General features: G+C 41.9%; 1 protein-coding gene across 2 annotated transcripts in view; it reads left to right on the plus strand.

Moving 5' to 3' along the window:
• Positions 1-5,885: 5,885 nt before the first annotated feature.
• The window catches only part of WDR43 (WD repeat domain 43), a 48,444-nt gene continuing 39,410 nt past the window's right edge, over positions 5,886-14,919 (plus strand). The window contains exons 1-2 of one of the 2 annotated variants that reach the window (XM_045884337.2): positions 5,887-6,155; positions 13,642-13,779. In XM_045884337.2, coding sequence (XP_045740293.1) covers positions 5,931-6,155; positions 13,642-13,779 — 363 coding nt within the window. In that variant the 5' untranslated portion in view covers positions 5,887-5,930. Of the gene's footprint in view, positions 6,156-13,641; positions 13,780-14,919 lie in introns of both variants that reach the window. The other variant, XM_064572045.1, reaches the window with a different exon arrangement.

The raw sequence follows: 14,919 nt of genomic DNA on the forward strand, positions 1-14,919 counted from the left end.
AAGAGCAGGACCCATAACAAGGGTGATAAGGGCAGGAAACCAGAAGCAGATGAGGGTCTAATGAGTGATGTTGCTGGGGAGGCTGACAGGGACCAGATTACAGATTGTTTTGTAATATATTAAACAGCATAGCATTTCTTCTATAGGTGCTAGGAGGCTTTGTGAAGGTGTTTATTTTATTTTATTTTTTTTTAAAGATTTTATTTATTTGACAGCAAGAGACATAGTGAGAGAGGGAACACAAGCAGGGGGAATGGGAGAGGGAGAAGCAGGCTTCCTGCCGAGCAGGGAGCCCGACACGGGGCTTGATCCCAGGACCCTGGGATCATGACCTGAGCCGAAGGCAAACGCTTAATGACTGAGCCACCCAGGCACCCCTGTTTTTTTTTTTTTTTTAAGATTTCTTTATTTTATTTCTTTATTTTTTTTTTTTTTAAAGATTTTATTTATTTATTTGACAGAGAGAGACACAGCGAGAGAGGGAACACAAGCAGGGGGAGTGGGAGAGGGAGAAGTAGGCTTCCCGCGGAGCAGGAAGCCTGATGCAGGGCTTGATCCCAGGACCCTGGGATCATGACCTGAGCTGAAGGCAGATGCTTAATGACTGAGCCACCCAGGCACCCCTTTTTATTTATTTTAGAAAGAGACTGAGAGCATGGCAGGGAGGGGCAGAGGGAGAGAGAGTCTTAAGCAGACTCCTCGCTGAGTGTGGAGTCCGATGTGGGACATGATCTCAGGACCCTGAAATCAGGACCTGAGCTAAGCCCAAGAGTCATACACTTAACCGACTGTGCCACCCAGGTGCCCCTGTGAAGGATTTTAAGTAGAGAAGTGGCGTGGTCAGATTAATAATTTACAAAGATCATACCACCAGACCAGCATGGAGAAAGGGAATCCAATACAAGTATTGGTGGCAGTTACAGTGAGAGAGATAAGGCTCAAATAAGAACAGAGGTGGTAGACAGAATGAAGAGACAGAGGAATATGTCCCAAATGAAAGAACAAAATCAGAGCAGGAGACCTAAGCGAAATGGAGATAAGTAATATGTCTGATAACGAATTTAAAGTAATGCTCATAAAGAGACTTGCTAGAATTGAGGAAGGAGTGCAGGCCCTCCATGAGACCCTCTACCAAGAGATAGGAGACATAAAAAAGAACCAACTAGAGCTATTGGACTCACTAAATGGAAATAAAAATAGACCACCTGGAATAAATAGCAAACAAGAGGAAGTAGAATGGATCTGCTGCCTGGAGGACAGAGTCATGGAAAGTAATCAAGCTGAGCAGATGAGAAGGGGAAAAAATATGCAAAATGAGAATAGACCCAGGGAACTCAGCAACATTGTCAAGCATAACAGTCACATGACAGGGATCCCAGAAGGAGAAGAGTGAGAAAAGAGGGCTGAAGATTTGTCTGAAGAAATAATAGCTAAAAACTTCCTGAATCTGGGCAAGGAAAGAGAAATCTAGATCCAGGAGGCACAGAGAGCCCCCAACAAAACCAACCCAAAGAGTTCTGCACCAAGACACAAAGTAAATAAGATGGCCAAAAGTAGTGATAAAGAGAGACTTTTAAAAGCAGTAAGAGAAAGGAAAGCAGTGACATACAAGGGAAACCCCATACAGCTATCAGTGGGTTTTTCAGTAGAAACTGCAGGCCAGAAGGAACTGGCATGATCAATTCCAACTGCTAAAAGGAAAAAAAATCTACAGCCAAGAATATCCAGCAAGGCTTTCATTTAGAATAGAAGGAGAGATCGAGTTTCCCAGAAAAACAAAATTTAAAAGCAAAACCAGCCACGTCCCCATCACACACAATGCCATCAGCCTGTGGGTCCCAAATTCACAGTCCAGCCACCCTTCTGCCCGAGTCAGCATGCATGGCCTGCCACCTGCTCAATGCCAAGTCAACATGCCTTCATCTCAGATTGCCAAGGGCTCAAACTGGCACTCTTCCCCTCAAATTCCAGCCCCTGTGCTCAAGTTTGTGCACGAAAGTGGGCATAATTATAACAGCAGAATGAAGCAACCCAAACAGTGACACTACTTCTGTGGAATTTAGAATGGATAAAAGGAGTGTGCTAGTCTGAGAACATCTCCAACAAGCACATCAAAGAACAATACATACAGCATGATTCTGGTTAGTAAAAAAAAACAAACCTGGGAAGAATAAAACAAGATGAAATCAGAGAGGGAGAAAAACAATAAGAGACTCTTAAGCATAGGAAAGAAACTGAGGGTTGTTGGAGAGGAGTTGTGGGGACTGGGATAACTGGGTGATGGGCACGAAGGAGGGCACGTGATGGAATGAGCACTGGGTGTTGTATGCAACTGATGAATCACTGAACTCTACCTCTGAAACTAATAATACACTATATGTTAATTAATTGAATTTAAATAAAAAAGGAACCCCCCCTCAAAGAAAAAAGAACAGAGGTGGTAAAATTGGTTGGAGGTGAGTAAATTGAATAGAGAATTATTTAAGAGATAAAACAGAATCTGATGATTGATCAGGTGTGCCTATGTGTTTGGGCAGAAGTGAGATGTGGGATTGGTTAATAAACAGGCCTGATTTCTGGCTTTCTCCAGGGGCTAACTGGTTGGCTGGTGGTATCACCAACTGAGGCAAAGGATATAAAAAAATGAGCACAGTTTAGTTTAGCTGCATGTAACATAACCCAAAATACTGTAGTTTAAACAAGAGGGAAGTTTATTTTCTCTTGTATAAAAGAGGTCCAAGGCGTTGGTCCAGGACATATATGATGCTTCAGAGTCTCTAGTTCCTTCTATCTTGCTGCTCTGCTATTCTCAGCATGTTTTCTCCTCAAAGTCCGTCATGGATGTTCTAGCTTTTGGCCATCACATTTGAGTTCCAGGAATTAAGAAGAAAAAACAATGACGAATAGCATACCCTGTCACTTTAAGGACATTTTTGTACTGGCTTGTAGTCATATGGCCTCACAGTTTGCAAAGAAAGCTGGAAAATGTAATCTTTATTCTGGAAAGTCACATGCCCAGGTAAAGAAGTGCCCTAAGGCACCCTGATGTTAGAGAGTGAGAGATAAGATCCAAGAGAGAAGACTGAGAAGAGGAGGCAGAGAAGTAAGAGGGAAGCCAGGAGGGTGTGATGGCATGGAAGACAAGCATGCTAATGACAGGTCACATGAGATGCAGACTTAGAATGGACACATATTTAGCAATATGGAGGTAACTGGTGGCCTTACTGAGAATTTTGGTGTAGTGGTGGATTGGGATGAAAGTCCCATTGGAGGAGAGAAATTAGAGGAGAGAGATTAAGAAAATTAGACTACTTTTTTTTTTTTTAAGGAAAGAAAAGATTGGGACAGTGACTGTAGGGGGAAGTAAGGTAAGGGAAATTTTATTTTTTAGGAAGAAAGAAATAACAGTAATGTTTATGTGTTGATGAGAAGGATTAAGCTGAGAAGTAAAATTGATGCTAGTAGAGAGAGGAAAGACTTTTTTGAATAATGGGATATAGAACTTATGTGGAGGGGTGGCCTTTTCTAGGAGCATGGGCAATCCATCCGTAGTGCCAGGAGTGATGGAGCACAGGTTGGTTAGAGTTCATGGTACTGGAAGCTTGTGGAAGTTCTCTTATGATTCCTTCTATTTTCTCAAGAAATAGGAAGCAAAGTCATTCACTGAGAGCAGGTAGGGAGGGATAGGTTTGAAGTGGTAGGAAAAGAAAGAGATGAATCAGTATCTAGGAGAAGAATGGAAGTATGAATGGACCAGGGAACAACTGATAACTTGGCAGCATTGACTTCCCACGTGAAGTTTGCGACCATGAATTTAAAGTGGATAAGAGTCATAATAGGTAGCTGTGACTTTTCACAGGACTAAATGGATTAATGTACATAAAACACTGAGAACAGTACCAGACATACAGTGAGTGCACAATAAGCTTGTATTATTTGTATATTTATGACTAATTTATAACTCTAGCTCAGACTTTTCTTCATTCAGACTCATATATGCTCCTTTATAACAAAAATCCTTGAAAACTTTTCTGAAAATCCCTTTTCTGTACTTTCTCACATCCCTTTTTCTCTTTCGCTCTCTATAGTAGGTCCCCCACCCCAAATGCTTTTGTTTTGCTTTTTGTGTGCGTGTGTGTTTTTTTAAGATTTTATTTATTTATTTATTTATTTACTTTTTTTTTTTTTTTAAGATTTTATTTATTTGTGAGAGAGAGAATGAGAGACAGAGAGCATGAGAGGGGGGAGGGTCAGAGGGAGAAGCAGACTCCCCGCCGAGCAGGGAGCCCGATGCGGGACTCGATCCCGGGACTCCAGGATCATGACCTGAGCCGAAGGCAGTCGCTTAACCAACTGAGCCACCCAGGCGCCCAAGATTTTATTTTTAAATAATCTCCATACCCAGCGTGGGAATTGAACTCATAACCCTGGGATCAAGAGTTGCATGCTCTATCTTCTGAGCCAGTCAGGTGCCCCTGAAATGCTTTTCAAGAGTCACCTATGACCTTGATCTTGCCAAATCCTGGTTCATGCTCAGTCTTCATCTTCCAGCATTTGACATGGCTTTGATCAAGTCTTGCTTCCTAAATCCTTATAAAGATTTGGTTTCAAGGACATCTCAGTCTCCTGGGCTTTCATCCTACCCATTCTTAATCTTCTTTGCTGGATCTTCCTCCTCCTCCTGACCTCTAAAGATTGCACAGTTTGGGGCTAAGTTTTCTTTTTCTATCCATACTTGCACCCAACATGATCTGACTAGTCCCGCAGTTTCAAATAGCATCTGTATGCTAGTGCATCCAAACTTATATCTCTGTGATCTTCTCCTGTAGCCAACTCCCAGTGAACAACTCTATTTGGAAGTACAGTAGGCATATCATACTTAACTGTCCAAAACAGAATTCTTGATTTCCACTCCAACCAAATCCATTTACCCAATCTAGTTGATGGAATTACCATTCACTAGTTTGCTCAGACCCTGGAGGTCCTTCACTTGTTTTTTTCTCACCCTTTGCAATCATTTAGCAAGCCCTGTTGACTCTAACTTCAGATTCTATCTGAAATCTGGGCACTTCTCCCCACCTTTACTGTTTTCATCTGAGTCTGACCCAGCACTGTCCTATATTGTGTCGGTTTTCCTTCTTGCCCCTTTACCACCATCTCCATGGAGTCCAGGAGGCCTTTAAAAAATGTAGATGGTTGTCATTACAAATAGTTTAAAACGCAAATGTTACCGTGGCACCCCCTGGCTGTAAAAGCTTCAGTCTCCCCATATCCTCGAGGGTGGTGTTTTTTGTCTTTCCTGCTGGGCAATAAACTGTGGGCTGAATAATATTAATCTGGCATTTCTTGAATCACAATGCATAGATTTGGTGAAATACTATGCCGTCATTACGAATTGTCTATTTGATGTAGTAACATGGGATTAATCCTGACGAAATAGGGGAGCGGATAGCAGATCCCACCGTTACTTTCACACTATGACTGAATAAATTGTTATGTGTATACGTGATTATAGCCTGCAAGTGGATAAGAAAAAATGAAAACAGTTACCACAGTCATGGAGTTATAAGTGATTATGTCTTTTAAACATTCAGTTCAATCATGTTATTAAAAACAAAAACAAAAACAAAAAACAAACCCAAACCCTTTTCTTCCTTTCTTTTTTTTTTTTTTTTAAAGGAACGGGCCTCCTCTCCAGTAGGCAGTCACATCCCTCCACACGTCCCCTCCCCCAACCAGTACAAATTAGCATTGGGCCCTCCGGGACACCGTCCACAGGCTGGGCCCGCCCAACGCTTGCTAGAGACGCGACGAGCCACTCCCTCGGCTCTCTGCTCTCCCTCCGCCCCACTCCCTCCCTCCAGGCCCCGCCCCACGCCGGTGCGCATGCGCACAGGCGAACACGTGGCTGCCGCGGAGCCAGGGCAGCAATGGCGGCGGGTGGTGGTGGTGTTGCGGACCCCCTGTCCCCGGCAGGGGTTCCTTGCGCCTTCTCTCCGCTGAACCAGGCATACTTCGCTTTGGCGTCTGCCGACGGTCAGTTGCGAGTGTGGGAGACAGCCAACAATAGGCTGCACCAAGAGTACGTGCCTTCCGCGCACCTCAGCGGTACCTGCACCTGCCTGGCCTGGGCGCCAGCGCGGCTGCAGGCCAAGGTAAAGCAGGCGGGACGGTGGGGGGCGGGCGTCCGCCCGGGCTCGGCCTCAGCGCACCCGCAGTCCGACGGCGCGTGGCCGGGCATCTCGCGCGGCCCTCCGAGGCCCGGGGTGAGGAGGCACGGAGTGCGGCGGCGGCGCGGACTCGGTCCACTTCGCCAGTCCCGCGTGCGGCCTGCCCGCAGAGTAGCGAAAGAGGGCGCGGCCCGATCGGACGGGCGGTAGACTGGAGCGTTACCGACTGGCTCCATGCGGTCTGCGCCCCGCGCCCGGCTGTCGCCGGGGCCGCCATGTTCGCGTAGGCCCCCAGTTCCCCGGGGTGGCTTCCTTCTGCCAAGCCTCGCGCAGCAACATGTGCTCTTCAACGTCCTGGATTTTGACAGAGCCCCTTCTTGGGGCTGTAGTACTCTTTTCCGATTTCTCTAGCTCATCGGCTTTGCCTTAGGAGATTGGAATGAGTAAGTCAATTTCCTTGCTTCCGGACAACCCCCCCCCCCCCGAACCCTTGGGTGCAGCAGGCTCACCACGTGTTCTCTTCCACGTCCAGTGTGTGGTACTCTCACTCTTCAAACTCTTGACTTTCCCAGGCTCGTTTCCATTCTCAGTCATTTGAAACTTCATGCCTTTTTTTTTTTTTTTTTAACGTCTGCTCAGTTCCCGTTTATACACCCTCTTTTAACCAAATTTGAAGTCTGCATTAGGTTGTGGAGGTAAAGTGAAGTAGCCGGTTTAATGTAATGAATGTGAATCCAGGTGAAGATTTTCTTAGAGGGGACATTGCCGAGTTAGGGAAGGCTTTTCTGTTAGGGCCTCATCTCAGGTAAGATGTCATTCACTGTTGAGTCTTTCCACCACGTCTGCCCCAACTCACGTGCACGTGGGTACTGCAGGTATATGGTAGTCGAATCGAATCAGTCTAATGTGATTTGGAAGCATCAGGTATCGTGAGTGTTTAGATGACACTGTGTGTAAAACTTCAGAAGCTAGTATTTAAGACAGAGTTTTAACTCCATCATGACTACCGTGGGGGGACTCTCTGCTAAATTTTTAAGTTGAAAGTAGGGGTACATCTAACTATGCTTTGGGGGAGTATGTTCAGGTATTTTTCAGATCTTAAAATAGAGTCTCTTAGTTTCTAGATGAAGTGACTTTAGTTGATAAATAAAAGAAACCTTTATCCGGGCTCTTAAGTCAAGGCGAACTTGGACTTTAAAAAAAATCATAGTTGTCATTGTTAAAGTTACAGCAGTCTGCATATTTTCCCTTTTTAAAGTTGTTCGCTGTTTCTATTTAACAGTTGTGTAAAGAGATGATAATAGTGATGCTGAGGGAAAACGTGGAGCAATGATTAGATGCATGGATCCAAGCTCTGCTGCTTACATTTGAATCTAGGTTTGGCTTCATAGTGGTGATTGTGCTTCTCGTTCCTCGTTTGTAAAACAGGGGTAATAGTACCCACCTCAGAGTGGTTGTGAAGGTGAACATGTTTAGGAATGCAGAAACATTTAGATTAGTGTATGTAAATGCTGCAAGTATTGTTATTAATATCTTGGATTTGTATGGTTAGTCCTGGAAGGTAGATAAAGACTAACTTTTTGCCTTGTTTGTGAAAAAGAAACTAAGACTCTGGAAAACTAGGCAGCTTGCATAAAAACCAAAAACAGAACCAGGACTAGAACTCACGTATTTAGAGCTTTGTTGTCCATTATCTACAACAAATAATAGTCAATAATAGGTTAGCAAAAATTTGTTGCCCCCTCCCCCTTTGCTTTTCTGTTGACTTAAGTCACATAATCTGCCTCAAGAATAAAACTTTGGCCTAATCTTAAATTTCCTGTTGAAAATCATAGTTTTGGATTATGTATACCAGTCTGAAATAGTAGAAAAATATCTAGATTTGGTTTCATATCCAGGACTCAACTCAAATTGCTTTTGTCACATTGAGCAAGTCACTAATTTGGAGGGCCTCATTGAAAAATGAGAGTTTGGCTACTTAAAAAAGTTTGTATAGGTTTCAGTATCCTTTCATCTGTGTGTTTTCATTTTAGCCACACAGCTCTATGAAGTGTCCTGAAATAAAATTTTTAAAAACTGAGAATCAGAACTAAGGAAGTTCCAAGTGACTTCACCAAAGCTTTAGTAACCAATAAAGAGACTGTGACCATTAGAATCGAGGTCCTCTGACTCCTGGTCCGCTCTTCTTATACTGTAACCCTAGATCTTGAGTCACAGAATTGAGAGCTGGGAGGAATGTAAGGAGGACATTCGGTCCTCATACTGGCGATGTGTCCACCTAGAGCATCAATTTTACTTGAAGATTAGAGGGAGAAGTGGTTCTCTTAAATGTGCACATATATTACGGGATAAAATTATAAAGTCATGTTATTTTTTTAAAGCTAGAAAATGAAGAGTGATATGTAGTAGCTGCTTCAGTCTCTGCTCCCAGGTCCCTGGGTTAGTTAGGATCCTTGCCACTGAAGTTTTAAGATGCTCTGATTTTATTAAACCTTTTTATTTTACATCTTTGAGGATTAGAGCATGAGTCTTAGAAAGGGTATTATTCTGAAGCGTGTGTTCCCAACACCTTAAGATTTTTGTTACTCAAACATGAAGTAGAGCTTATGCTACCCACCTTTCAGGGTCCTCAGAGAATTAAATGAGGCAGTGTGTATGACTGGTGTAGTAAGTGCTCAGTAAATATTAGTTGTTATTATTGAGTGATTCAGTGAGCATTCTCTGTGGGCTCATTTTATCATTTACTGCTACATTCCTCAGTGTAAATCATTTTGTAAGAGTATCCTGTATCTGGTTCAGTAATTGGCAATTTGCCACCCAAGGACAAAGTTTGGTGATATTACTCCTGTGAGTGGAGAAAAATGAGTTGGTGCTGGGTTACTTGGGTAATAAGCGTTAAAATAGTAGTTCCTAAATGTTTAGAAAAATCATATTGCTGTTTGTTGTTCTTGGTCAAGAATGATTATAATACTTCACATTTATGCCACAGTAGTTTTTGGAAGGTTTTTGTATATATATAGCGAGCATTTCATTTGGTTAATGGAACCTGGGGCAAGAGGACCTGTAATGATAAGAAAAGTGCAAGGAGACACATTGATGGACTATAGGTGGATGCTGTTTTTAAAGCTTGTCAGGTTTGTGTGTGTAAACTGAGGCTGAGCTGTTAAATGATATGCCAAAGCCGCAAAGTAAGTACCTGAGCCCCACCTTGTAACTAACCCTGCTATTTCATTGCCCCCTAAAATCTCTCCAACTTTTCTATTTTTCCTTCCCTAGCTGGTGTACAGCCCTGAAGAAACAGACCTTGTCTACCATCAGCTACCACAGTTCATGTATTTATGCTGCTTTGCTGTTACTGCAGTTAAACTGACCTCACACAGCTTAGTTCTTGTTAAACGAAGCACATGGTGCTTCAGCCATGAGACAGGGCAAGCAGAGTAGCATTAAGAATGTTTCTAGGAAGGGGCGACCCTGTTGGGACCCCTCTCATTCTTGAGAGCTTTTTCTGTATCTTCACTTAATAAACTGCTATCACTTTACTCAAAAAAAAAAAAAAAATGTTTCTAGGAAGAATCTGAGTTGAGTTCCCCATTCCCGTCCCTTGGAGATGTGGTACAGTCTGGCTGTGTTCCTGAATGTATGATTCTGTATCTTAGGATCTCTCCAGTATTTAAACTTCAAAACAAGGAAAAGTTTGCAGATTAGATTCTGTTGGCAGGAATAGAAGTTCCTGGTTATTAAAATTTGATTGTTTTTGATATAAATATGTAAATGACATGTAAAATGCACACATTTTGTTCATTGTTATCCGTGAAACTTAAACGTTTGCCAAAGAGGTGACAGTAAGGTAGGCGAAGAGAAGGCATATGAGACTAATTGCAGAATGAAACTTGAAACTTTGGCATAATTTTCGGTGTCTAGAGGTCAGGATTTTTCAAAAGTAGGTTTTGATCCATTAGTGGATTATGAAACCGCTTTAGTGGTTGTGATAGAGTTAAAAAAATGAGTGTATTTTGCATGGGAAAGGATAAGTTTTTTGTGGAGCTTGTTTCAATTATATATACATATATTTTTATGAGTGTGTGTACTAGCTCTCCATGTAAACTTTCTTTACTCTGGGATCTCAGTCTAAAAAGTCATTGCTTAATTGATCAAATTCAGACTTCTCATCACTTGGATGCCCTTTTTTTCCTCTCTCTTTTCACTACATCTGCCCTGTGTCTTGCTTTTGTAAATCATGCACTTAGCCCCTTGAGACTGTCAGTCAGCCTTCTGATTGCCTTCTGGATCAAATGCTGATAAACTTTTTCAGACTGGTGCTACTCTTATTGCTTAGCTTAGTCAGACTTTCATACTGAAAAAGACTCTTTAAGAAATCACATTTTTTTGTGTCTTCACTCCTGGTGCCTCTAGAAACCCCCAATTTTTCAGTCACAGATATAAACTCAAGTTTTAGCCTACCCTTTTCATTACTTTATGTACTTATGTGTATAGAGAGTATGCACTTGATCTTATGCTAGGTACTTCAGAGGAAGTAAAACTGAGTATGACTGAGACACATCAAGGAAGAAGTGGATAATTCAGATATACCGTGTCTGTAATGCAGAGTGGCAGTATGATGTGTGCCTTAAGGGAAAGAAGAGGGGGCGCCTGGGTGGCTCAGTCGGTTGAGCGTCTGCCTTCAGCTCAGGTCATGATCCCAGGGTCCTGGGATAGAGCCCTGCACTGGGCTCCCTGCTAAGTGGGGGTCTGCTTCTCCCTGTGCCAACACGCCTCCCCCCCCCCCCCCCCCGCCATGCGCTCTCTCTCAAATAAATAAATAAAGTCTTTAAATAAAAAGAGAAGAGGTTTTTGTTGGGAGATGAGAGTTGGGGTGGACCCTGAAGCATGGATAGATTTTTAACCAAAAGAAAACTGAGGTGAGCAGGAAAAGACCCCTCCAGTTGAGGGAAAAGCAGAAGCAAAATGGGAAAGTGTTAGTGATTAGGGAGTGTAATATAAAGATGGAATTGGAAATAAGGTTGGAAAAGGGTGGTCTGGAGGCAAACTGCAGATGCTTTTGAATGCCAGAGAGTTGCTTGTATTGATTTAGTCTTCTCTGGGGAGTCATTGAAGTTTTTGATCACAGGAGCAACAGGTTCAGAAAGAAAATGCTGACAAAGGTCTGTCAAAATCTATAATCATCAGCACTAAATTCTTGGTTTCAGAACTATTTGGTGACGGGGTAATATTTAAAATAGATTTTAACTAAAATGCACATTGCTTATATAAACTTATCTGGTTGACCTGTTCAGACATGCTCATCCTAACTGGGAAGTGATTTTTAAAAAAGGTCGTCCAGCTCTGAGAAAATATGCATGAGTCAGTAGTTCTTTGAGATGCATTAATTGTGTTATTATTTAGGCTTAGACCACTGATCCTCAAAATTGGGCATAAGTTCTGTGGATGCTCCTCCACTTGCCTCTGCTTGCTTCTCCCGAAATACACAGATTTTGTTGATAGGGAAATTAGGGTTTGAATATGTTAAGGATTAATATCTAAAATTTCTTGGTGCTTTTTATTTTTTAATTTTTTTTAATTTTGTTAAATTTCTACACCCAGTGTGGGGCTTGGACTCATAACCCAAGATCAAGAGTTGCATGCTTTCCCAACTCAGCCAGCCAAGCACCCCTTTTTGTGCTTTTTAATGCAAAATCATATCTGCAGAAAAACATACACATATTTGGACCAGCCTATGTTTCACACATTAGAAACCTCAGTGTGAGATGATTTTAGCTTGATTTGGGAAAACCAAGAGTTGGAGAAATAATTTCTAGGATCTTTGAGAGAAGAGTTTTCTGATGAGGTGTAGTAGGGGGTTGGTATACTTTCCCCAACTGCTCTTGCCTGAAATAGGTGTTTGTGTTCATAACCCTGTGCTGAAACCACATCTGCCTTGTGGGATCATTTAGAGGTGGCTTTAGATATTCACTGAACTGAAGGTGGGACCTAGGACATTGCTTGTGCTAAGGTTTCAGTGTTTCAAGCAAATTAAATGTTACTGATAAGACCATCATATTTTTTTATACTTTGGCTTTTAATTGTAACTTCTCTTTGGGGTTTTTTAATGTAGATATATTTCTTAGGACTTAAAAAATGTGTATTTTTTTCTCTATATAAAAAGTTACTATTTTTTGTTAAATCTTTTTAGTTTTTGTTGAACTAAGTGTGTCACGTGAATAAAATTCTTCAAGTGTAACATCTCCATAGATTAACTAAACGAAAAAAAAAGGAAAATGCTTTATAAATCTACTCCTTGATACTCTTTTTTAAATAGGTTTTATTTTTTTTTTTTAAGATTTTATTTATTTGTCAGAGAGAGACAGCACAAGCAGGGGGAGCAGCCAGCAGAGGGAGAAGCAGGCTCCCCACTGAGCAGGGAGCCCAGCCAGTGGGGGGCTTAATCCCAGGACCCTGGGATCATGAACGGAGCCGAAGGCAGACACTTAACCGACTGAGCCACCCAGGCGCCCCTACTCCTTGATATTCTTTATACACTTGTAACATAATTTTCATTGGTGGTTTTCGGGTTGGGCACATTTTTATGTATCTTGGCCTGCTGCTTTGTGCTGTAGAGCAAAGGTCTTGCACTATTGGGAAGCTGTTCTTTTTCCTGTGGTAGGAAAACATCATATGGATGGAAAAAAAAAACATCATATGGAAGAGAAGTTCTAAAATTATACATTTTCAGCATTGTAAACTTTGATGAAGTACCCTGAAGTCGTCATCATTGATTGTCTTTGGACTAACAGCTGTTAGTTCTGTTTTTGAAGTAAATCAAAGCAGTCTTGTGGCATTTGACACTGGGTTGGAACTTGTGCCTCTTGTCATGAGGATCACCAAGACTGCATGGAACTTTCAGACTAACCCTTAATTCTCACACACTAGAGCAGCTTCTAGTATGCTTTACTAGTTACAACTGTGTTTTGACTGAGACTGAAATAAATGTGTGTTTATAAAAACATTTGAGTCCCCTTTCCTGAGAATGAAGCTAGAGCACAAGGGAAGATGAAGAGGGAAAAAGGGAAAGTGTTGGTTGCTTGGCTGTGGATCTGTAGTCTCTGCTTGGGAGTGGTGGCTTCACTTGGACCTGTCATGAGTGGTTCATTTCTGAGAAGTGGAAGCAGCAGTGAGGCTGCTTGGACCTTTTAAGAGAATACTGGGAGCATGTCCTATTTGTCGCCTTCCTTCCAGAGAGGTAGGGGACAGGGACAGAGAATTACAAGCTCTTCTTTCCATTGGAGTGATTTTTTTTTTTCCCCAAATAGAAAGAAAGCATTTGAGAGTGAGTCATCTGCCCTCCCTCCCCCAGTCTTTAAGTGTCTTTTGGTAGCGGTCACATTTCATTTGTGGGTTAGTGGGCATTTGCATTTATGCATTAATGATGTCTTGTGTTTGAAATACAAAATGAACCTTTTCTTTTTCCCCCCAGGAAAGTCCCCAGAGGAAAAAAAGGAAATCAGAAGCTATAGGAACGAGTAACCAGATTGACTTGTTGGCTCTTGGTACAGCAGTTGGTAGTATTTTATTATACAGTACAGTAAAAGGAGAATTACACAGTAAATTGATAGTAAGTACAGATAAGTGTGTGTGTGTGTATGGATGTATATTGTATATAAAAGAAATGGGAAACTGATTATTAGAGATTTATTAAAAACAAAACCGAATAATGCTATAGGATCTGTATTATAGGGGCATTTTTCTGCCCCCACATTTAAAATTGTGAACAGTAATATTGTTAATAGCTATACTAGGTAATGTAATCTTTGTTGTAGGTTAGAATATGAAGAACTGTTGACTAGATTTAAAATAAAAGGTAGAAAGAGTTCTAGGTACCTCAAATTGTGACTGCAGGAAAGAGCTCACCACCTTTAGGGCTAGGGAACAAAGGAGGCAGTTGGGATAACTGCTGAAACTCAAACCTTTGAGGAGCTGGTGTTGCTCTCTTTGCTGCTGTCTCTGGTGGAAGCGTGGCCCCATGGGCTTGCGGTCCAGACCTCTGAGGACAGAGCTTTACTGACTGCTGGTGTCCTTGAAGGGAGGGGAGGAGCCTAGTTCCTCAGGTGTTGGAACAATTGCATATTGGGTTCAGCTGCTACCAAAAGGAGCACAGTAGGAGCCAGGCTAGAACAAATTCCTCTTCCAGCCTTGTCTCTCTCTAGCAGCCCTTATTGGTGGAGCCTACTGGCCATCTGGCTGGCAAAGCAGGGATGTGGTCTGTGGAGTCCCAGCCCTGGCATCACAGAGCAAAGTGAGAGTTTGGCACTACAGAGCAGTGATTTAACTTAGCATAGTTTGTTTCAGACACTGTCTGTTACATTGTGTGTTTGGTGTTCACTGAACGTCTGTCTTTATATAGGAATGCTTTCTGTAAATATGAATCAAACAGTGTTTTCTATTTTAAGTAACATTCTCCATAGATAATTTGGAACTACATAATGTTGAAAAGGGAAAAAAATTATTCTTACATCTATCACCAAGAGATGTTTAATAAGATTGTGTATTTCTTTATTACATGTTTAAGAAATACAGTTGAGTTCTGTCCATCTATTTTGTATCCTGATATTTTCCATTACATTACAACATGAGCAGTTTTCATGGTTGTCAGGAACTAGTTACAAACATTTTCAATGACTCCCTAAAATCCCACTAAATTGGATAGTCCCATGGTGATTTAACTATTACTGACCATTAAGGTGCTTTCTAATTT

This window comes from Mirounga angustirostris, unplaced genomic scaffold (assembly GCF_029215605.1).
Source record: "Mirounga angustirostris isolate CCGP_5_RB_7025 unplaced genomic scaffold, mMirAng1.0.hap1 SCAF_10, whole genome shotgun sequence".
Lineage (NCBI taxonomy): Eukaryota > Metazoa > Chordata > Mammalia > Carnivora > Phocidae > Mirounga > Mirounga angustirostris.